Here is a 22,781-nt window from a genome sequence, read left to right as displayed (position 1 = left end):
GACCAAGAGTGGGTAGAGGTACTGAGGAAGTGTGGGGGGAAGGGCAAAAGGAGCCTTGTGAAGGGTGAAGTGAAACCAGAAAGGAGAATGAGGGGCAGTTACAGGAAAGGGTAGGAAGAGGGAGGGGGGAGATGAGGATGCAGAAATTTGCTAAAATACACACATTTTGTTTGACAATGCTGTAAGGAAACCTGCTAAGGGCATTCACTGGGGAAGACTACTCAGACATGGGTTCAAGCCAATAGCAAGTCCCAAAGCAGCCCCCAGCTTTTCCCAGGGTGAGTTTTTAAGAAAGAAAGAAAGAAAGAAAGAAAGAAAGAAAGAAAGAAAGGAAGGAAGGAAGGAAGGAAGGAAGGAAGGAAGGAAGGAAGAAAGAAAGAAAGCCATATCCTGAGTTGACACACTTCAATTAACAAGGACAGTTAGCCAGAAGCAGAACTACAGAAGTCATAAAGATTTAGAGACTTTTCTAGAACTATGGAGTTTGATAGATTGGGTCTTTGTTTTCATTTTGACTGGTGGAGTCACATGCTGAGTTTTATGGCCTGAATGGTACTTCCATCATGGAATCAGTTGTGCTAACGTCTGGGGTCCTGACCTTATACACACACATACATACATACATACATACATACATACATACATATTACATATATATAGTGATAACTCAAAAAAATTAAAATTAAAAACAAGCAAATATCACATGGTCTGAAAAGAACATCTAGAAAAGGCAGAAGTTAGAGGTTAGAGGATAATTTAGAGATCAGCAGGAGCTGAAGGAAGAGAGGAATAGAGAATTATTACTCAATGGGTATCATGCTTCTGTCTGGGGTGATGAAAAAACAATTACTAACAGTGGTGATGACTCAATCATACCACAAATGTAATTTTTCTTGGTTTTTTTTTTCCTTTGTTTTTTGAGATAGTGTTTCTCTGTGTAAACCAGTCTGGCCTGGAACTCACAGAGATCCACCTGCCTCTGCCTCCTGAGTGCTGGGATTAAAGGTGTGCGCCACCACCCGACTCCACAAATGTATTTTATGCTGCTATCACTTCTTGGTCTTTTGGCTAAGGTCAAGAATAATTATGCTATTTAATTATGCTTTGTAGTCGAGTCTCACTGTCTTCCAGCCCCAGCCTCCTAAATGTTGGAATTAGGACATAACATAATTACACCTGGCAAAGGCCACACAGCTAGAAGACAGAATCACAAGAAGTCAGGCTGGATCACAGGTCCCACAGGGTCACTGGTATTAAAACTTCCCGAATGTTGATATCCTACTAGGATTAAGAGATGCTGAGATTGTATGGGCCAGAGTGGCTCTGAGAGGCCAGAGGCCACCAGGATGTTCACACTGTGTCAAAACAAAGCTTCCTCTGAATGGGTAAATGAGGTTATTTTTCTTCCAAGAATATCAATGGTGAGTGTCAGAGAAGACAGAAAAACTGGCCTGGAAGCCAGACGGTGGTGGCGCACGCCTTTAATCCCAGCACTCGGGAGGCAGAGCCAGGCGGATCTCTGTGAGTTCGAGGCCAGCCTGGGCTACCAAGTGAGTTCTAGGAAAGGTGCAAAGCTACAGAGAAACCCTGAAAAAACAAAAACAAAAACAAAAAAACACTTGAAAGTAGCAGCCTGGATGCTAGACAGCAACTTGAAACCAACTTTCCTCCGTGGCCTTCCTCTTGTTGAAACCAACTTTCCTCTGTGGCCTTCCTCTTGGCTGATGAGATAGTCAGTCTTGGACAAATACAAACTCCTTGCCTGTCTATATGTTGAGGATAGTTACATGCAAGCCCTGTCTCTCAGGCCTGGCCTCAGGATCCTACTCAAGTCTCCAGGCTTCCTGTATTTATCATTGGACCAGGTTAGGGATTTGATTGTATCCCCAAGGAGATGTGCTAAAGTCACATCCTCCAGTATGTATGTCTGTGTCTGTTTTTGGTTGTTAAGGGCACAGTACAAACTGGGAGATTTCAAAGAAAACAGGTTTATTTTCAGTTTGAAGTTCTGGTCCAAGGTTAAAGGCCCTCACTCAGTATTAACTTTCTTGCTGGCAAAATAGCCAGACAGGACATTATGGGGCCAAAGACAGGAGACATGTATTTATTTATTTGGTTTGGATTTGTGAGACAGGTTCTTATTCAGTCCAGGCTGTCCTAAAACTCACTTATATAGCCAAGGGTGACTGTGAACTTCCTGCTTCCACTCTTCAAGGAGTATACCACAACGTCTGGCTGAGACAAGAGACAATGTGTATCTCCACTGGCCTTTTTTTCTTATAAACCCAGCAATTTTAAATAATAGATGCTCCACCCTAATGATCTTCTCTAACCCTAATCACCCCTGAAATGCCTCATCTTTATACATCGTGGTTAGACTAAGTCCCCACCCCCTTAGTACCTTACAATGGGGATGGAATTCCAACCCTAGAAAATACCTATTAAGGTAGTGCAGCCTTCGATGGACTATTTTAAAGGAACTGATTTTTTTTTTTTTTTGTTTGTTTGTTTGTTTTTCGAGACAGGGTTTCCAAGTGTAACAGTCCTGGCTGTCCTGGAACTCACTATGTAGACCAGCCTGGCCTCAAACTCACTGAGATCCGCCTACCTCTGCCTCCCAAGTGCTGGGACTAAAGGCGTGTGCCACCACCGACCTGCAAAACTAAAATTGTAATGTGTTTGAATTTGTAAAGACTGCGGGACTTTTAAAGTTATTTAAGATCATGGGGATGAGTAAGAAAGGAAGGGTTGTGGTTTAATAGTGATGTGTTTGCGTGTGGTTGACAAGGAAGGAATCAGTTGTATGGGTGGTTTTGTATGTCAACTTGACACAAGCTAGAGTAATCAGAGAGGAAGGAGCCTCGGCTGAGGAAATGCCTCTGTGAGATCCGGCTGTAAGGCATTTTCTCATTCAGTGATCAGTGGGGGTGGGGGCAGCCCATGGTGGGTGGTGCCATGCCTGGGCTGCTGGTCCTGGGTTCTATAAGAAAGCAGGCTAAGCAAGTCATGGGGAGCAAACCAGTAAGCAGCACTCCTCCATGGCCTCTGCATCAGCCCCTGCCTCCAGGATCCTGCCCTGTTTGAGTTCCTGTCCTGACTTCCTCCGATGATGAACAGCAATGCTGAAGGGTAAGCCGAATAAACCCTTTCCTCCCCAACTTGCTCTTTGGCCACGGTGTTTGGTCCCAGCAATAGAACCTGACTAAGACACTTGGTCTCCAGTACTCCTTGCTCCTGACTACCAGGCACATCTAACTGTTCCTAAGGAACCTGGTTCAGTACCTTCCGTGGCACGCATGTACTCCATTGCCCAGAATAATGGATGAGTACAGGGGGACGGAGCAAGTAGAAAACAGTGCCCAGATGGAGGCAATGTCAAGAAGTTTTCTTCTAACTGGATATTAAAAACAAAACAAACAACAAGCATATCTATTTGTCTATTTATTTACTTACTTAGTGTGTATGGTATTTTGCCTGCATGTATGTATATCTGTACCACTTTCATGACAGGTACCTGAATAGACCAGAAGAGGCATCTAGTCCCCGGAAAACGGAGTTAGAGATGGTTGTGAACCACTGTGTAGGTACTGAGAATCTACCTTAGGTCCTCTGGAAGAGCAGCCAGGACTCTTCACTTCTGAGCATCTCTCCATCCCATCCTTGATGAATACTTTGTTGTTACTGCTCACGATGTAGACTAGGCTTTCCTGAAACTCAGTGCAATCTTCCTACCTCAGCCTCCTTGGTGCTGGGATTATAGGCATACACCACCACACACACCCCCTTCTGTGCTATTGCATACAGTTGGCATAATACAAATAATGTTCTTCGTTCCACGTAGTGAATGAAGGGAAAACAGAGTAAAAATCACCTAGATTCCTACTGCAAGGAGTCATCACGCCTCTCCTGCTGTCATCTACCATTTTTATGTCTTTATGTAAGCTAACTGTGGAAGGGAAAATGTAGGGGGTTCCCTGCAGGTCAAGGAACTTCTTTTAAAAATCCAGAGACTTTCCAGGAAGCCAAAGTGTTCCTGGGAGGCAAGGGGCATCTTTGAGTGTCTGTCTTTCCCTGTGTCTGCTTGTGATGTGGGGAGGACCCAGGAGAGGACTTTCTTGCCTGGGAAGGAATGAATGTTTGTCTAGGGGTGGCAGCAGCCAGATTCTCCCTGTGCCAGGGAAACTACATGAGTCACGGTCCTGGCATTTTTCATCTGCAACTCACGGGCTTCAAGGGCTCACTCGCTTGGGTAAAGTTATTGTCCCTCTCTGAGCTCAGATCACCCTCATGTAAAAGGAGGATAAAGAGCTGGCTGGATGGCTAGCAGGGAAGAATTGCTTCCTGTTGAGCCTAAGGATGTGTTAGATCCCTGGTACCCACATGGTTAAAGGAGAGAATGAATAATTGTTTTAGTCCCCCCGCCCCCAACAATAAATAAATAGCTGTAGTTGTAAAAACAAACAAAAAATCAGGAGAGAATTAGAGCCACCTGCCTGGGGACCAGGGGGAACTGAGTGAAACAGGATTCAGAATCTAGAGTGCTCAGGTACCGCCCACTCTGCCATTCTGAGCTAAGTTACAGGCACGTCATTTCCCAGAACTGAGCACCCCTCCTCTTCCAGGCTTCTTACACCAAATTCTGCTCAGAGCCGGTTGGTTTCAGGAAGTAACATGCCATTTACCCTACCCCCTCAACCTCTCCTGCTCCACCCCTCCCCTCCCAATATCCCAGGCCTTAGTAATATCGGGTTTATGGGCATCTGGAAATCCGGTGGGGTTGTGTGGAGTCCTGCAGGGTGTCCACTGGAGTGCGTTACATCCTGGGAGTTTAAGAGGAACCCAGAGTGGTAAGTGACTTTCTGCACGCCCTAAGTTTGGGGGTTCAGCAAGGTCACCGGAGGGGCTGTCTCGTTTCCTCTCCTATAGTCAGACCTGGTTTATTAAGGCTGTCAGGGTTGGGTGGGGGAGGTGCTTTGACAGGAAACACACTTCTCCCTAGAGTACCCAAAACTGTGATCTCGTAAGGGACCGGGGCTGCGGTTTTACTGAGGAAGCTGCAGTTGTTTTTAACATTTCATTTTTAGTCTACACTTCAGGAGGCCACTTGCCAGTAGCTACTGTACGGCTCTTCCCTGTCTCCCCTGCTCCAGGAACACCTCAGTCTAGGAGGCTGAAGGTAGGGTTAGAAATGCGGCAGTACTACCCTGGTACTCCACAGGGGAGCAACCCTGGGTGGGCAGGCTGACATAGGACACTTTAAGGTCTACGTCTTGGGTTGTCACTTTTTTCTTTATCACACCGGTGGGCTCAGTAGGGGCATGCATGCATGCATGGGTTCTGTTTACAATATACCCTTCCTAGACTGGTGCTGTGGAATGCTATGCACCCAGGACATCTCCTAGAGGTGTCTCCAAGAGTGGCCTGTGGGCATAGCCGGGAATCAAGGGATGGGAGACCTCGGGAGGTGACCAGTCTGGACCTCAGTCTGTGAAGGGCAGGAGAGGACCAGAAACAGAGATGTGGATTTCTTGATGCCCACAGATGCCATATTCCAGCCTGCATCCATCCATCCCACGTCCCAGAGGTCACCGATCCAAACAGGCAGCCTTGTTCTTGCTGGTGGTCAGCCTCATGATCCTTTGGGGGCTTGGGGATCCCCCAAATCACACACTCCGGTACCTGGTGCTCCACCTAACCTCCCTGCAACTTGGACTACTGTTGAAAGAGGTCTGCTGTCTGGCTGAAGAGCTGTGCCATGTCCACTCCAGGTGACCCTCTGCAGTCCCCATGGAGACTGGGTACCCAACAAGTATCACACCCTTGACTCCTAACTTTGGCCTTCCCTGAACCTCATTGGCTGAGTTGGGCTGGGATTTGAGGCTGGGCTGTGCTCTGCAGGTATCAGGGCAAATACTGGAAGGCTGTACGCGCTTGCCTGGGCTGTCCCATCCGCCGCACGGCCCTGCTGTTCCTGTCCTTCTATTTCTACTGTTCCCTCCCAAATACTACTGGCCCGCATCTCTGTTGGATGTTTGCCCTCCTGGGACTCTCACAGTCCCTCAACATCCTTCTAGGCTTCCAGGTAGGACCCAGAAGAGGTGGGTGGTTTGGGTAGATGGGACCGTGACTAGCGTTGACCTGTCTGAGCTCAGTGCTGGGATTGAGACTAAAGATTGGAGGAGCTGGGTGTAGAGCTGTGAGACATGGGCTGGTGGGTTCAATAGCAGCACTGAGAACAAGTGGGCAGCAGATTGGGAAAGCTTCCTGCAAGAGAAGGGCTCTGGCGGTCCTGTCCCTCTCGGAAGTCCCTCAGGCTCTTCCCGCTGTCTATAGAGCCTGGCCCCAGCGGAAATCTCTGCCATCTGTGAAGAAAAGGGCTTCAATGTTGCCCAAGGGCTAGCCTGGTCGTACTACATTGGGTACCTGCGGCTGATCTTGCCAGGTAGGCCAACGTCTGCATCTTCATTTTTAGATAAGACACACGGCTTCTGCTATACTTTTTGCTATGCTTTTTGAAGCATTTCCTTGTCTACCAAAAAATAATTATTCCTAAAGCATCCCCATCCATGTGAAGGGCATTATAGAATTCTAGTGTGATCTTTGAGACAGATGTTTTAAAGTCCTGGGTGTTTTAAGACACCCTATGTACTGAGCTGGTGGTGCACTGGGAGGCAGAGGCAGGTGGATCTCTGTGAGTTTGAGGCCAGGCTGGTCTACAGACCGAGTTCCAGGACAGCCAGGACTGTTAACACCAAAACCAAAACCAAAATAAAAAACACAAAAACAAAAAACACCCTATGTGTTTGAAGATGAGCTTGAATTTCTGATCCTTCTGCATCTACCTCCCAAGTCCTGGGATTACAGGTGTGAGCAGTGCACTACACTTGGCTTATTATTATTGTTTTGTAATTAATTAATTTATTGTCTTGAGGATTGGATATGGGGCCTTACACATGCTTAGTAAGCACTCTACCACTGTGTTGTAAGATATTTGTACACTGTGTGAAGATGTATTGCTGTGATTGGTGTAATAAAAAGCTGAATGGCCAATAGCTAGACAAGAGAGATAGGTGGGACTTTTGGGCAGAAATAAACCATAACACTTCTGGCAACATGATAAAATATAGATTAATGGGGCTGGAGGGATGGCCCAGTGGTTAAGAGCACTGACTGCTCTTCCAGAGGTTCTGAATTCAATTCCTAGCAACCACATGGTGGCTTACAACCATCTGTAATGAGATCTGGTGCCCTCTTCTGACCTGGAGAAAGAGCACTGTACACATAAAAAAAAAAAAAAAAAAAAAAAAAAAAAAAAAAAAAAAAAAAACTTAAAAAACAAGAACTTAATAAAAAAGGATGTAGATGAATATAAATGGGTTAATTTAAGTTATAAGAGCTATTTGGGAACAAGCCTATGCTTAAGGCCAAACTTTCATAATTAATAAGTCTCTGTGTCATTTTTTTGTGAGCTGGCTGCCCCCCAAAAATCCGAGTACACCTCTGAGCTACACTACCAGCCCCAGGGTATCATTATTATGCCTGGTGTATAGTAAATCAAATTGTGATAAAAGCTAGTCAGTGCTTTGCCTGAGGTCATGTACAAATGCTTGCCTTCTTCTTCCTTCCCTTAGAGTTTTTTCTTTTGTGTGTGTGTGAGTGCGGGTGTGTGCACAGAGGTCAAAGGGCAACACTTAGAGTCTGTTCTCTCCCTCCACCTTCTCCAGGCAGTCTCTTCCTTTTCTTCTCTTTTCCTTTTAAATATTCTTTTTTTTTTTTTAAGTTTTATTGATTTACTTTATATATGAGTGCTCTGTCTGCATGCACGCCTTTATGCCAGAAGAGGGCATCAGATCCCACTAGAGATGGTTGTAAGTCACCACGTGGTTGCTGGGAATTGAACTCAGGACCTCTCTGTTTTTTTGTCATGTTCCCCCCCCCCCCCCCCCCCCCCCGGCCCAGACAGGGTTTCTTTGTGTAGCTTTGCACCTTTCCTGGAGCTCACTTGGTAGCCCAGGCTGGCCTCGAACTCACAGAGATCCGCCTGGCTCTGCCTCCCGAGTGCTGGGATTAAAGGCGTGCGCCACCAAATCCCCGGCAAGGCAGGGTCTTTCTTGTTTCTGGGGCTGCATAGCCAACTCCCCTGTCATTGCCTCTGATCTCTCGATTGGAGTGCTGGGATTATAACACTCTGCCACATTCTGGCCTTTACATGGGTTCTGGGGATCCAATTCACAGTGTCAGCCTTTGTAGCAACTTTTACCTGCTGACAGCCTGGTCTTCTTTCTTTTTTTAAAGATTTATTTATTTAGGTTTTTTTTTCCCTTAAAGATAGGGTTTCTTTGTGTAGCCCAGGTTGTCCTGGAACTCACTCTGTAGACCAGGCTGGCCTCGAACTCAGAGATCCACCTGCCTCTGTCTCTCGAGTGCTGGGATCAAAGGCGTGCACCATCACCACCTGGCAAAGATTTATTTGTTGTAACTTGTGTCTGTGAGTGTGTGTCTATGTGAATTTTGTGTGCTATGTGCTTGTAGGTGCACTATGTAGCCCAGGTAGTCCTTAGACTGGTAATTCTCCCCCTGCCTTAGTCTAAAAGCTAGGATTATAGGTGTGTGCCACTACAGCCAGTTTCCTGTATCATTCCCTTCCCTTTTCTTCTTTTTGTCTTTTGAAACAGAAACTTGCTAGTATCCCTGGCTGGCCTGGAACTCATGTGTAAACCAGGCTGGCCTTGAACTTGTGATCCTTCTGACTCAAGTACTGGGATGACAGACATGTGCCACCACACTTGGCTTTCCATGAATGCTTTTTTGTTTTTTAAAATTTACTTGTATAGGTGTTTTGCCTGCTTGTATGTCTGGGTACCATGTGAGTGCCTGGTGCCTGCAGAGGCCAGAAAAGGCCATTCATTGGCTCTCCTGGAACTGGAGTAACAGATGGTTAGCAATCATGAGCCCAGGTCCTCTAGAAGAGCAGCAAGGGGGCTGGAGAGATGGCTCAGCAGTTAAGAGCACTGGCTGTTCTGCCAGAGGTCCTGGGTTCAATTCCCAGCACCCACATGGCAGCTTACAACTGTCTGTAACTCCAAGATCTAACACCCTCACACAGACATACATGAAGGCAAAATACCAATGCATATAAAATAAAAATAAATGAATTCTTTAGAAGAGCAGTAAGTACTCTTAACTGCTGAGCCAACTCTCCAGCCCCCATGAATGCTTTTGAAAAATATTTATAACATGCCAGATCTCTCTAATGTTCCTTTTCTCTTTTAACTCATATACTACATGGGGTCATTATCATTCACATTTCATTTTAATCTTATTTTATTAAAGATTTATTTTATTATCTATTTGTTTAATTTATTAAAGTATATTTTTATGCACATGGGCATTTTGAATGCATGTTTGTCTGTGTGCAATGTGTGTGTGTGTGCCTAGTAGGCCAGAAGAGGGCATCAGAGTCCTTGTAACTGGAACTACAGATGAGTGGCCACTACATGGGTGTTGGAAATTGAACCCAGGTCCTCTGGAAGAGCAATCAGTGCTCTTAACCACTGGCTGGGTCTGACCTGGGTCTCAGTTCTAGATTAGGTGAGAGACAAAGTTAATGAGATGATTTCTTGGGCTTCTCCATGGCAGGACTCCAGGACCGGATCCGAACGTTCAATCGGCTACATAACAACATGCTACAGGGGGCACAGAGCCGAAGGCTATATATTCTCTTCCCCTTGGACTGTGGGGTGCCTGATGACCTGAGTGTGGCTGACCCCAACATTCGCTTCCGAGACATGCTGCCCCAGCAAAGCCTAGACCGGGCTGGCATCAAGAATCGGGTTTATTCCAACAGTGTCTATGAGCTTCTGGAGAATGGGCAGCCAGTAAGTGTACAGAACTGGGCTTGGGGAAAAGGCCCATCTCCCTAGAACCCTGGATCCCTAGCCACACACTGGTAAGAACTCATAACTCTTTTCTGAGCCTGGCTGCACAGCTGGTCCAGGACAAGGCAAGATTCAGTTATGAACTACATTGAAGAGTAATATTTATGGAGCATTTACTGTATACCAGAAGCTAGTCTGTGTGCACCAAATAGCCACCTCATTTAAGCCTACCACCAACCTGTGTGTGGTGATATTGTGTTCCCCAAGATATTGTGCACCCTAATAAACTTATCTGGGGTCAGAGAACAGAACAGCTACTAGACATAGAGGCCAGAAAACAGTGGCACACACGCCTTTAATCCTAGCATTCCAGAGGCAGAGATCCATTGGATCTCTGTGAGTTCAAGGCCACACTGGAAACAGCCAGGCATGGTGACTCACGCCTTTAATCACGGGAAGTGATGGCAGAAAGCAGAAAGATATATAAGGTATGAAAATCAGGAACTAGAGCCTGGTTAAGCTTTTAGGCTTTTGAGCAACAGTTCAGCTGAGATTCATTCCGGATGAGGACACAGAGGTTTCCATTCTGAGGAAACAGGACCAGCTGAGGAACTGGCAAGGTGAGGTGGCTGTGGCTTGTTCTGTTTCTCTGATCTACCAGCGTTCACCCCAATACCTGGACCCGAGGTTTTTTTTTTTTTATTAATAAGACCTTCTAAGATTCGTGCTACACCTGTGGGGCAGGGAATGCTGTGATCCCTACTTCTACAACGAAGGAAAGTGGGGCTCAGGGACACAACAATCAAAGTGTGAAATGTGGGAGCATTTGAAGAACTGAGTTGGGTGTGGGAAAGCCCAGAGCAAAGCCCAGCCCCAGAGCACTCCCCCAGACTCCGTTTTCATCCAGATTACCATGCTCTAGGATCATGGGGGAAGGATCTGTGAAGAGTGTTTAGGGTACCCCAGGCCTTTGGCTAGGAAGGGGGCAGTCATGTCCCAGGACTCTTGTTCTGCAGACTGAGGGAGTGGAGGGCCATAGCTCATGGCATCAGGCCCACAATTCGTCTGTCAGGGTCCTGGCTCAGTCTAATGTTGTTCTCACCTCCTCCAGGCAGGCACCTGTATCCTGGAGTATGCTACCCCCTTGCAGACCTTGTTTGCCATGTCACAGGATGGGAAAGCTGGCTTTAGTCGGGAAGATCGGCTTGAGCAGGCCAAACTCTTCTGCCGGACACTTGAAGACATCCTGGCCAACGTCCCTGAATCTAGAAACAACTGCCGCCTCATTGCCTACCAAGGTGAGAGACTGATAGGCTTGGAGGGCAGAAATCAGGAATTCCAGTACCTCACAGTGGATCAGAGAGCAAGGAAGCAGAGTTTTCTGGACTTTGCCACGTGGTCAGGAGTCGTGCATGCCCATTTCCTCCCCTGGTAGACATCTTTTGCCACCCAAATGTGGCCAGCCTTGCCTGTGCCACTCCCTGGCTAAGTGGCCTTTAGGCAGGTCTTTCAGAACATCATTTCTAAAAGCAGGAAGGTGGGCATCTATGACCTTGACAACCACTCCCAGCTCTGGGTCCCCCCCAGAAGCTGTGGGGTAGATCGGGAGAGGGTAAGGAGGCTGAAGGATCGCCCTAGCAGTTCCTAAGGGTACATGCATCCTTGTTGGGAGTGTGTAAGGTCCCCACCTAACCCCCACCCTACATTCCCTGTTCCAGAACCCAAAGATGGAAACAGTTTCTCACTGTCTCAGGAGGTTCTCCGGCACATTCGTCAGGAAGAAAGGGAAGAAGTTACCATGAGTGGCCCCCAGACTTCAGAGGTGTCTCGTTCCTCTGTGCTGTCCCAAGAGCCAAGACTCCTCATCAGTGATATGGAGCAGCCTCTCCCGCTCCGAACTGACCTCATCTGAGGCACAAGACAGCCTGGTCTGAGCTGCTGCTGATCCTTCAGCCTCCTTACAGTGGTTTCCCTCAATGGCTGGAGGACCTCACAGAGATTTCACATCTCCAGATGAGTCCCATGTTCCTGGGCAGGCCATTTTGCCTCTCTGAGCCTCAGCCTACTCCCCTGTTGAATGGGATTATAATGGGTGCCCTGCCTATTTCACAGGGTTTTTGTGAGGACTAACCATGTAGAAATTTAGTGTCAATTGCCAGGTAAACTTAAGAGTTAGGTCAAAGGCCCAGCGAGACAGTTGTGTAGGTTGATCTGCTTATGAGGCCCCCTGACAGTAGGATCAGGATCCACCCCTGGTCCATGAGCTGGCTTTTTGGAGCCCAGTGGCTGCGGTGGGACACCTCGCACAGCCTTGAGGCAGGGGGAGGGGCTTGGACCTGCTTCTATTGAATGGACCAGGCTCTGCTGACTTCCCATGGGAGGCCTTACCTTCTTGTAGGAGGGGATGGGGTGTGGGGGGGCTGGAGGGGTGGGAGGAGGGAAGAGGGGGATCTGTGATTGGTATGCAAAATAAATAAAAAAAATTTCTTAATAAAAAGAGAGAGAGAGATAGGCCAAGTATTTCCCGTGGATGCTCCAGCATTCTCTGTTCCTTGTTGACCTGTCTGGGTGGGATCAGCAGACCAGCTTCTGGTCATGTGTGTTCAGCGGGAGCTTCAGTAGATGAATGGAGGGAGGGAGGAGGGCAAGTCAGGAGCATTTGTGCTGTTAATTATATGCAGTCGCAGTGGGCCGTCCAGCCAGACCGCCTTTTCTGTGACCGTATCTAGTTTTTGGGAAGGGTCCCTTCTCCTTTCCCCAGCCCCGGTATCTGTGTGACGCTGGCTTACTTACTCTCTGTGGTCTCTTTTATATCCTGTCCCTTGTACGTGGTCCTCTGAAAGACACTCCTCGTACTACCCAGTTTGAGCACACCGTCTTTGTGCGGCCAGGCTTCGATGGCTGAGGCCCGGGAGTGCATCACCTCTGACACCCACGTGTGGCTGCGTACGCTTTCTGCACGCCTCCTCATCCTGCTACTGGGGAATCGCGGACAGGTGTCATTTCAATCCAGACAGAGCCCACCGGTCACACTGAGGGCACACCCCACCTTTGCTTTCAATGGCCTTGCCTCCAATGGCAGGCAGGAGGAGCCGGGCTGAGTGGAGTTAGCACACCGATCTCACAAGTGCTGCACAGCTGTGTCTCGGGGAAGGGACCTTCCAGAGAAGCAGAGGCCACTGGACAGATGTTCACAGATGAGAAAGTTGTGAAAGGATCAGTGAGTAGCTAGGACGTTCCCTGGGGACACTGGATGACAGTCACCTAGCCTACCTTATGCCATTGTAACAGCATTGTGGTGGCGCTGTCACCCCCATCTGGGAGGGCAGACAGTTCATCTTACCAGCTCCACCCAGGCTTCCCACATGGCCGCTCTCTACCTTTGTTTCCATCACCAGGGCTCAGGATGCCACTATGTAGTTGTTTTTGTTTGTTTTATGTGTATGTGTTTTCTCCAGTACCGAGGATCAAATCTGCAGGCTTGTTCACATAGGCAAGCACTCTACCTAGGCCCTCATCTGTTTCTCAAGTGTCACTTTGGAGAAATCATACACACATGTCAGAGGAGGCCAGTCGCTCTGAGGACGGCAGAGCCAGGAGAATCAAGTGGCCCGGGGTGGGGGTGGGGGGTGAGCAGTCCCTTCCCTTTCTGACTGTCATGCCATCTTGACCCCAACACTGAGGAGTCTCTATCACACACAGTGTTGACTCCTTCTCTAGCAACCAGCCCAGAATCAAGGGCCTCCCTAGCTTGACTATGTTCAACCCACCAGTCCCCAGGGTGGTTCCTAGGCCGGTGTAGCTCAAGTTCAAATCCTGGCCTCATTGCTTGGTACCTCCTGTGTCCACCATGGTTGGTGGGTTGTCCTTTTTTGTTTTGTTTTAGACAGTTTCTCTGTGTAGCCCAGGGAGTCCTGGAACTCACTCTGTAGACCAGGCTAGCCTTGAACTCATAGAGATCAGCCTGCCTCTGCCTCCTGAGTGCTGGGATTAAGGTGTGTGCCATTACCTCCGGGCTCACAGCTGCCTCTTAAGCAGTGAGAAGGAGGTGAGTTCATTCTCTGTACAGATTTTGACCCCACTCTGCTCCTCCCCCACTTCCCTGATTCCCAGCCTCTCTCCTTCTGTGGGGTTCCCCTGAGGCCAGGGCCTTAAGGTTGACTTCTCCTTAAGATCTTCCCCAAGGGTCAAGCAGCGTAGGTGTCTTCATAAATGTCTTCAATTTTTTTTTTTTTAAGAAAGAGCCTCATTATGTAGCCCAGGCTAGCAGGCTAGCCTAGAATTCTTGAATTCAGAGATGCATCTGCCTCTGCCTCCTGAGTACTGGGATTAAAGGCATTCACCAGCACAACTAACCACCACCCCCCCTTTTCATTTTTTTTAACTTTATTTTAATTTTATGTGCACTGATGTTTTGCCTGCATGTAATGTGTGAAGGTTGCCAGATCCACTGGGACTGGAGTTACAGACAGTTGTGAGCTGCCATGTGGGTGCTGGGAATTGAACCATGGTCCTCTGGAAGAGCAGTCATTTGCTCTTAACCACTGAGCGGTGTCTTCAGTACCCTGCCTCTTTTCTTAATAAACAGGGTATCATATAGTCTAGGCTAGCCCTCAAACTTGCTGTGTCATTGAGAATGACCTTGAACTTCTGTCTCCACCTCTCAAGTACTAGATTAAAAAGCTGTGCCACTGCCCAGTTTATGTGGTTTATGTTTGTAACTGCACACGAATGAGGTGCTGAGGTATCAGAGAAAAGGGTGCCTTTCCCGAGAGTCACCAGGAAGCCCGGCTTAGTTTTCCTGGCCCCAGCCCACATTTTCCTGGCTCCAGGATGAACTATGCTACTTCCCAACAGTGATGGACCCCTTCACGCCCCCTCCTTTCCCAAACAAGTTCCATAGCGTTCATTTTCTTTTCCTGTTTCCCCACTAGCTGGAAAATTCTGGATCTGGAAGTGATTTATAATGAATTTTAGGCTTGTTCCAACAGGCCCACCCTTACTCAGAAAATAAGAGGTAATAAGAGCTCACAACCCGCCCCCCTTCCCCATCACTCTCAAGGATGTCAAGGCAGAGTTGGGGGACAAATCAAGGCCAGTCTTGGAACTCTTACATGGAGATTAAGGATTCCAAGGGCTTTGGATGTCATCAACAAGGCCTAGGCTAACAGCCAAGGTGCCCTCCAAAGGCTGGAAGGTAACAGAGGTGCCTCTTTTGACAAGTCCCCAGTGTCTCAGAGAAGACACCCCACAGTTCCTCTCGCCTTAGCTCTCCCTGGATCGGCAGTGCGGACGCAGGGCCTTCTCTGTAGACCTCTGATATTCCTGCTCAGGGATGGAATCTTCACTTTGCTCCAAAAGGGATGAAGATGAGAGGTACGGGAAGGGAACAGGAACTCTGAGGAGGATCTGGAGATCCCTGAGGGGAAACTTTGTAAGGGTGGCCTTGGCACCATGTGTGTGGGCAAGGTCCTCAGGGTGGTTTTCACTTCTCTTATTGCCGTGGAGCTTTCTGAGGGTTGCTCTAGCCAAGTCCAGAGGCCTGTCTGCAGCTCTGACATCCAGGTTCCACTTCACATTCCAGTTTCTTGTTCTGAGACCAGTCAGGCTAACTGCATATCACCCTCCTACAGATACGTGATTTCATCAATGCTGGGCCTGTGCCCACCTAGGACAAGGCCAGAGCGAGGAATAGGAAGTCCCTGCTGGGTTTCTCTGCGACTGTCCTGGAGGTCTAGCAGCCGCCAGTGGATGAGGTAAATGCCGTTCTCTGGCTTTAGGGCTGGAGGCTCTGTAGGGAGGGTGGCATGGCCCTGGTGCAAGGCCGGCCCGAAGTGAACTGCCAGGACGATGCAGATCGCTAGTAGGACAAAGGCAGTGATGATGACCGAGAGCAGTGGCAGTCCGTCCCCTCGAGGCGGTTCCCAGACCTCACCTAGCATCTCCGGGAGCTGCTTTTGAGGCTCCTGTTCCAATGAACCATTCACCGGCGGCGGAGAAGGCTGGGGATAGTGGGCATCCTGGGGGAAGAGGAGAGATGGCAGAAGTTGGCATGGGCATCGACATACAGAAAAAGGACAGAGGAGACGAAGTGATCTGAGAGACAGAAATCCCCAGAGACAGTGACAGAGGGGAGAGAGGACGAGAGAGGCTTAAACACACTCAAGAACAATAAACTGAAAGACAAAGAGGGCGAGCTATGGGGGCGGGGTGGGGGGGTGGAGAAGTAAAGACAGACAGAAATGAAGACAGACAGAATGACAGAAAAACTGACCCCTTAAGAGACAGGGTGTTAAAATCATTCAGAAAGGGCAAAGGGAGAGGCTTTGTTATAGTCTGGCATACTAACTACAGTTTGCCCCCAAAGGTCTCCTCTCATTGCTCCCTCTTCCCAGGTCTCCGGCAAGAGTCACAGATAGATCTGGGGTTGCACTGGAAATCTGAGTACTCTTTGGGCTGCTGCCCCCCATCCTGGGCAGTGGGCAGTGAGCAGCAGCTGCTTTGAGATGTTCTGGGAAAAGGCAGTCATTGTCTAGTCTCGGAGGCTCCCCTATTCCAAGTCACTGGGAAGCAGAAGAGTGGTACCCTGAGCAGGGGGATAGAAAGAGAAGACGTGAACCCCAGAAACTTGGTGTGAGGTGGGATGTATACCCATACCTCCATCCCATAAGTATGTCTCATTCCCCCTGGGGCTTGGGGCCAAGTTCTAGAGGCCTAGATAGGGCTGGAGTCTGGTGTAGATTCCTGGTTATGCTCAGGATGGGTTGAGATCCTGCACCAGTCTACCCTTGCCAGGACCTCTGAGTCTCTCTACCGTTATGCCCTCTATGTGGAGGACTAACCCATGTCATTAGTGTGCCCCTACCCTGCTGGATATTGAGTAGGGACGAGGGATCTCAGTGAAGGAAGGGAAGCCCAGGGTCAGTGAGGTGGCCCTCCCTCCAGCCATCATTCTATAATACACTGGGAGTTGGGGGCCCCTCTAACTCTGAGCCTTCGGCCTGGCCCACTCTGCAGAAGGCAGCTGGAGCCACGAGAGGCCGATCAGACAAAACTCTCTCCTTTAGTCCCTCTGTCACACTGTCCCTAGATCCCAACTCAGTACTTCTGCCCACGCAGGGGACGAGCTGGGGGGCTTGGGGGAGGGGCTATCATAGGCCTCCAGGCAAGGACAGGAAAGCAACTCCAGGTGCCCAGAGCGGGAAGGAAGCTTAGGTTGGGAAAGGTGTAGGGCCCTGTAAGGGAGTCAGGCCAGGCTGGCGGGAAGGGGCGAGGAAAGGGTCTACCTGGTGCATTGTCCGGGGCTGGAGCAGCGTTCCCTTGGGACTGGATAGCAGCTGGGCAAAGGAAAAGAGCTCACTGCCCTGGTTCAGTCCCTACCCGGAGTTGCCACGTCTGCCGCGCTCCTGGGCACACACCCTCTGCACACACCCTCACCGTGCTTTCCCGCACCTGTGCTTACAGGAACTTCTAGGCTACCCAGGGCCAGCCTCCAGCTCTGAGAGTACCTTGATCTTCCTCCCAGGCACTTCCTTTTATGCCTCCTGCTGCTCAGGAGCCTAACTTGCCCTGCCCACTTCTCCTCCAGGTTTCCAGACACCTGGCCGTCATCTGCTCCCTCCCTAGCACCTGCCCGCTCTCGTTTCCTGAAGCTAAGGTCCTTTGCTCTTGTTCTATGTACAACATTTCAAGCATGACAGTATAGACCACATACCCTACACAACATACTGGATATCATGCCTCTAAGTCTCTGTAGTCCAACAGCTCTGCCCATCCTTTTTTTTTTTTGCTTTACCACATTTCTTTCTCTTTCTTTCTTTCTTTCTTTCTTTCTTTCTTTCTTTCTTTCTTTCTTTCTTTCTTCCTTCCTTCCTTCCTTCCTTCCTTTTTCTTTCTTTCTTTCTTTCTTTCTTTCTTTCTTTCTTTCTTTCTTTCTTTCTTTCTTTCTTTCTTTTTTTTTTTGGTTTTTCGAGACAGGGTTTCTCTGTGTAGCTTTGTGCCTTTCCTGGATCCTGCTCTGTAGACCAGGCTGGCCTCAAACTCACAGAGATCCACCTGCCTCTGCCTCCCGAGTGCTGGGATTAAAGGCGTGCGCTGCTGCTGCCGCCGCCGCCACCACCACCACCACCACCACCACCGCCCGGCATTATTTCTAAAATGTTAAGAACTAAAATAGTTTTCTGAATGTATTTCTTGTGTGAGTGTGTATGTGCAGATGCATGGTGTGTGTGTGGGCACCTGTGTCATGTGTGTGTGGAGGTCAAAGGACAACTTTGTGGAGCTGGCTCTTTCCACCTTTATGTTGGTTCGGCCAGGCTTGCACAGTAAGCATCTTTATTTGCTAAGTCAGCCATTACTGTTGTTGTTTTGAGACAGGATCTCTCTGTGTAGTCCTGGCTGTCCTGGAACTCAGCCTGTAGACCAGGCTGTCCTTGACCTCAGAGATCCTACCTGCCTCTGCCTCCTGAGTGCTGAGATTAAAGGCATGTGCCAGCACCCCCTGGCAAAGCCATCTTTTTTAAATTTTATTTTATTTATTTTAACATTGTGCATTTTGTAGAGTCTTATCTAGATTTATTTGTCTTATTTTGTGTATATAAGTATGTGCATGTATGTCTGTACACCATGCATATATCTGTTGGCTGAGGAGCTCAGAAGAGGGCATCAGATCCCCTGGAACTAGAGTTACTGATGGTTGTGAGCCACTGTGTGGGTACTTCAAACAGAACCCCAGTCCTCAGCAAGACAGACAAGTGCTCGAAACCACGGATTCATCATCTCTCTAGCCCTGATTTTTAGCCAACACATAGTCATTGTATGTACATATGGAATAATGTAGGCGTCCTCCTCCCGTCCTTTGAGACAGGGTCTTACTGTGAGGACCTGGCTGACCTGGGACTCCTGCTCCTTCTGCCTGCAGAGTGCTGAGATTGTAGGTCTAGGCCACTGTGCAGCCAGTGGGACGTTAATGCAGAACACAGATACGGAAACCCCGGCTGACAGGGGTAGCTGCTACGTCTATCACTGCAGGCGTCTCTTTTGCAAGGGTGGAGAGGTGGAGTAGTGGAGTGGGTAGGGGTCTCTCCGGGATAAACCACAAACCTGCTAGACAAAATTCTAGAAGAGCTGGATCACTTCACTGTAAAGATTTGTCCTTTCTCTGTGCTGACAACAAGGACCTGAAACGTCCCCAGGGAAACAGAAGTCCCAGGCTGGTGATACGGCTCCTCTGATAAAGGTGCTTGCTCCCGACACTGATGACCTGAGCTCGGTCTCAGGATCCACATGGTGGCAGAAGAGATCCTGACTCATGCAAGTGTCCTCTGACCTACACACACTATGGAATGCACCCCCTCCCAGTACACACCAAAAATAAATGTTTTATAACATATAATAATATCTACTAGAGATCCGCACTTCCTTACCTCACCACACATTTTTTTTTTACCTTATGATAACCAACCAAACATGTTCCTTTGCAAGGCACTCTTTCCTTTCTTTTTTTAAAAAAGATTTATTTATTTATTTTTTGTATATGAGTGCTCTATCTGCACATATACCTTTGTGGCAATGAAGACAACAGATCCCACTAGAGATGGTCGTGAGCCACCATGCGGTTGCTGGGAATTGAAGTCAGGACCTCTGGAAGAACAGCCAGTGTTCTTAACCACTGAGCCATCTCTCCAACCCCTTCTCTCTGGGTTCTGTTTGCTTTGTTTTATTTTTGTTCTTTGTTTGTTTTTTGAGACAGGGTTTCTCTGTGTAGCTTTGTGCCTTTCCTAGAACTCACTTGGTAGCCCAGGCTGGCCTCGAACTCACAGAGATCCGCCTGCCTCTGCCTCTCGAGTGCTGGGATTAAAGGCGTGTGCCACCACTGCCCGGTGTTCTTTTGTTTTTTTGAGACAGGGTTTCTTTCTGTATCCCTGGCTGTCCTGGAACTCACTTCATAGACCAGGCTAGCCTGGAACTCACAGAGATCTGCCTGTCTCTGCCTCCAGAGTGCTGGGATTAAAGGCGTGCGCCACCACAGCAAGGCACCTCTCTAATTTTTTAAATTAATTAATTTGTTTTTGAGATAGGGTTTCATGTAGGTTAGATTGGTCTTAAACTCATTATGTAGCTAAGAATGACCTTAAACCCCCAATCTGCCTGCCTCCACATCACTCAGTGCTAAGATGGTAGGCATATACCACCATAACCAGTGTTCTGTGTTTTGTTTGAAACAGTCTCACTAAGTAGCCCAGGCTGACCTCAAACTCAATATTCTCCTGCCTCAGACTCCTGAGTACTGGAATTACAGATGTGCACTACCCCTCCTGGCCTAGTTTTTCCAAGGTAATTTTTGGTCCCAATTTGCTGCCCATAACCAGCCATTCCTCATCCTGCCGCTGGAGGCAAACTGACCTCTATTCACATGGAGACCAGTAGACTCCCAGAGGATCCCCTCACCTACTGACTCGAAGCAGTAAGTATTAGCTTTTTGGTTTCTTGTCTCTTAGCCAAGCTGCCCACACCCTGTCACCTCCACTGAGTCCAGGGCGATTGACCTGACCCTCAGACTACCGAGGCCTCTTGCTGGTGAGTCATGAAATCTACGGATCATTTCCCAGAGCAATTGAAGGTTCTGGTGATCTACTTCCTACTTTGGTCCTCTTGGATCTTAGCCAGAGGGAATCTGGACTCTGCCCCAAGTCAAGACTTTCACTTCTGAGCTTGGGAGAGGAAGAGTGTGGACTTTCTGGCCCCGGGCTTCTCCATCATTTTCCCGTGTCCATACTCACCATTACAACTACCCCTCTCCCCCTGCTGTCTAAGCCTAATCATCTGGCCTCATTAGTTGGGCATCACCCCTTCCTGGAACGTATTCTTCAGCTCCTGAGGCCGGAATAACCTTTCTTTTCCTTGAACTCGATACAAGTGTGTTTCTTACCTGTTACTAACATGTGCTTTTCCTTGTGTATCTCCGTGTATATGATGTGTGTGGACTTTTGTGGGTGTGCATGTTCATGTGTGTGAGTGTGGGCATGTATGTGGAGACAGAGACAACCTCGGGTGTCAGGCTCACCTCCCACCTTGTTAGAGGCATCTCTGTTGCTCACTGTGGCATATGCCAGGCTCACTGGCCTGAAGGTTCCGGGGAACTCTGCTTCCCATCTCACCTAGGAGCACTGGGTATAGAACCCCACCACCGCACCCAGCTTTACATGAGTTCTGGGGATTCGAACCCAGGTCCCCACTGTTTCTAACACTGTCAAACGTCATCTGAGACAGGACGTTTGAGGCCATCCTGGGCTCTAGAGTAAGAGTCTGTCTCCAAACAACAAAGTAAAATAAACGAAGCCACAAATGTACATAAAGTAACAATAATATTTAGAGAGGAAGAGGTCGTGAGTTTGAGAAGGAGCAGGAGAATACCGGAGGAGCGGGGAGGAAGAGGAAGGGCGGGAACGATGTAAATACAGTACTCACCTATGAAATTCTCAAAAACAAATTTTTAAATAAACAAAACAAAAAATACAGGGTTTTGAGAGATGGCTCAGCAGCTTAAAGTTCTTGCTGCTCTTTCAAAGGATCCATGTTCAGTTCCCAGCAGTCACATGTCAGCTATCATCTGTAACTCTAGTTCCCGAAGATCTGACGCCCTCTTCTGGCCTGAAAGTGCACTCCATGCATGTGGAATACTATACATGCAGGCAAAACACCCATACACATTAAAAACACAAATAAATAAATCTTTAAGAGAAAAAAACAGATAAGAAACAAACAAAACCAAAACCAAAACCAGGGTTTTGAGAGAAGGCTCATCAGTTAAGAGCACTTGCCGCCCTTCCAGAGGACCTGAGTTTGGTTTCCATCACTCATATCAGGTGGCTCTCAACTACCTCTAACTTGGCTCCAGGGAAAGTGATACCTTTTCCTGGCCTCCATGGACACCCATATACATGTGACACACACAGACACACACAAATACACATCAGTGACAATAAAATCTTTAATTTTTTTAAATTCGAATTCAATTTTATGTGATGGGGGTTTGCCTGTGTAGCACGCACATGCCTGATGCCTAGCCTTGGATTCCCCAAAACTGGAGTTAGAGATGGCTGTGAGCCGCCATATGCATGCTGAGAATTGAACCTGGGTCTTCTGCAAGGGAAATCACTGCTCTTAGCTACCATGCCATATTTCCAGGCCCTAAAAAGCACTTAGGAGGCAGAGGCAGGTGGATCTCTGTGAGTTTGAGGCCAGCCTGATCTACATAGTGAGTTCTAGGACAGCCAGAGCTGTTATACAGAGAATCCTGTCTTGAAAAACCAAAAAGAAAAGAAAAAAGAAAGAAAGAGAAAAAACAGACCTCTCTCAAACAAGGGCCAGGATGTAGTTCACTGGAAGTGTGCTTACCTCTCTTGTACATGGCCCTGAACCTCCAACATCATGAAATAAATACATAAATAAATAAGAAAGCCAGGTATTGTGACCCACACGTGTGATCTCAGCACTTGGGAAGTGGAGGCAGGAGGGTTAGGAACTCATGGGTGGCATCATCCCCGAAGTGAGTTACAGACCAGGCTGAATTATACCAGGTCCTGCTGTGGAATAATCCCTCTGTACACTGTGAACATGTATTACTCTCATTGGTTAATAAAAAAGCTGCCTGGCCGATAACAAGGCAGAATAAAGCTAGGCAGGAGATCCAAACTGAAAATGCTGGGGGGAAGAAGGGTGGGGTCAGAGAGACTCAAGCCAGCCACCGAGGAAGCAAGACATGTAGAGGAAGGTAAAGCCATGAGCCACGTGGCAATACATAGATTAACAGAAAAGGGTTAATTGAAATGTAAGAGCTAGTTAATAATAAACCCGAGCTATTGGCCGAGCATTTGTAATTACTACAAGCCTCCATGTGTT

The 22,781-nt window shown here is 48.1% G+C and overlaps 2 protein-coding genes and 1 non-coding gene across 4 annotated transcripts; 1 reads left to right on the top strand and 2 right to left on the bottom strand.

The window, feature by feature from the left end:
• Positions 1-2,982: 2,982 nt before the first annotated feature.
• Positions 2,983-12,400, top strand: Sting1 (stimulator of interferon response cGAMP interactor 1). 2 transcript variants are annotated; one of them, XM_006991036.4, is made up of 9 exons: positions 2,983-3,129; positions 3,511-4,847; positions 5,085-5,176; positions 5,542-5,768; positions 5,899-6,082; positions 6,334-6,442; positions 9,640-9,878; positions 10,990-11,176; positions 11,597-12,400. In XM_006991036.4, exons 4-9 carry the CDS (start codon positions 5,542-5,544, stop codon positions 11,788-11,790), a joined length of 1,140 nt encoding a protein of 379 aa, XP_006991098.1. In that variant the 5' UTR covers positions 2,983-3,129; positions 3,511-4,847; positions 5,085-5,176; the 3' UTR covers positions 11,791-12,400. The 2 variants fall into 2 exon arrangements, with proteins under 2 accessions (XP_006991098.1, XP_076411089.1); XM_076554974.1 differs by lacking the exons at positions 2,983-3,129; positions 5,085-5,176 and having other exon boundaries at positions 4,656-4,847; positions 11,597-12,397.
• Positions 12,401-15,388: 2,988 nt separating this feature from the next.
• Smim33 (small integral membrane protein 33) lies at positions 15,389-22,290 on the bottom strand. Its single transcript, XM_076555505.1, has 2 exons — positions 22,278-22,290; positions 15,389-16,029 (listed from the first exon to the last, which is right to left on the bottom strand). Exons 1-2 carry the CDS (start codon positions 22,288-22,290, stop codon positions 15,506-15,508), a joined length of 537 nt encoding a protein of 178 aa, XP_076411620.1. The 3' UTR covers positions 15,389-15,505.
• On the bottom strand, positions 18,953-19,015 carry LOC121824213 (U7 small nuclear RNA). The gene has a single exon (XR_006066027.1). It is a non-coding gene; the product is annotated as a U7 small nuclear RNA (small nuclear RNA).
• Positions 22,291-22,781: the final 491 nt, after the last annotated feature.

The sequence above is a fragment of the Peromyscus maniculatus genome, chromosome 19, assembly GCF_049852395.1.
Source record: "Peromyscus maniculatus bairdii isolate BWxNUB_F1_BW_parent chromosome 19, HU_Pman_BW_mat_3.1, whole genome shotgun sequence".
Taxonomy (NCBI): domain Eukaryota; kingdom Metazoa; phylum Chordata; class Mammalia; order Rodentia; family Cricetidae; genus Peromyscus; species Peromyscus maniculatus.
This window is presented reverse-complemented; position numbering and strand designations above follow the sequence as displayed.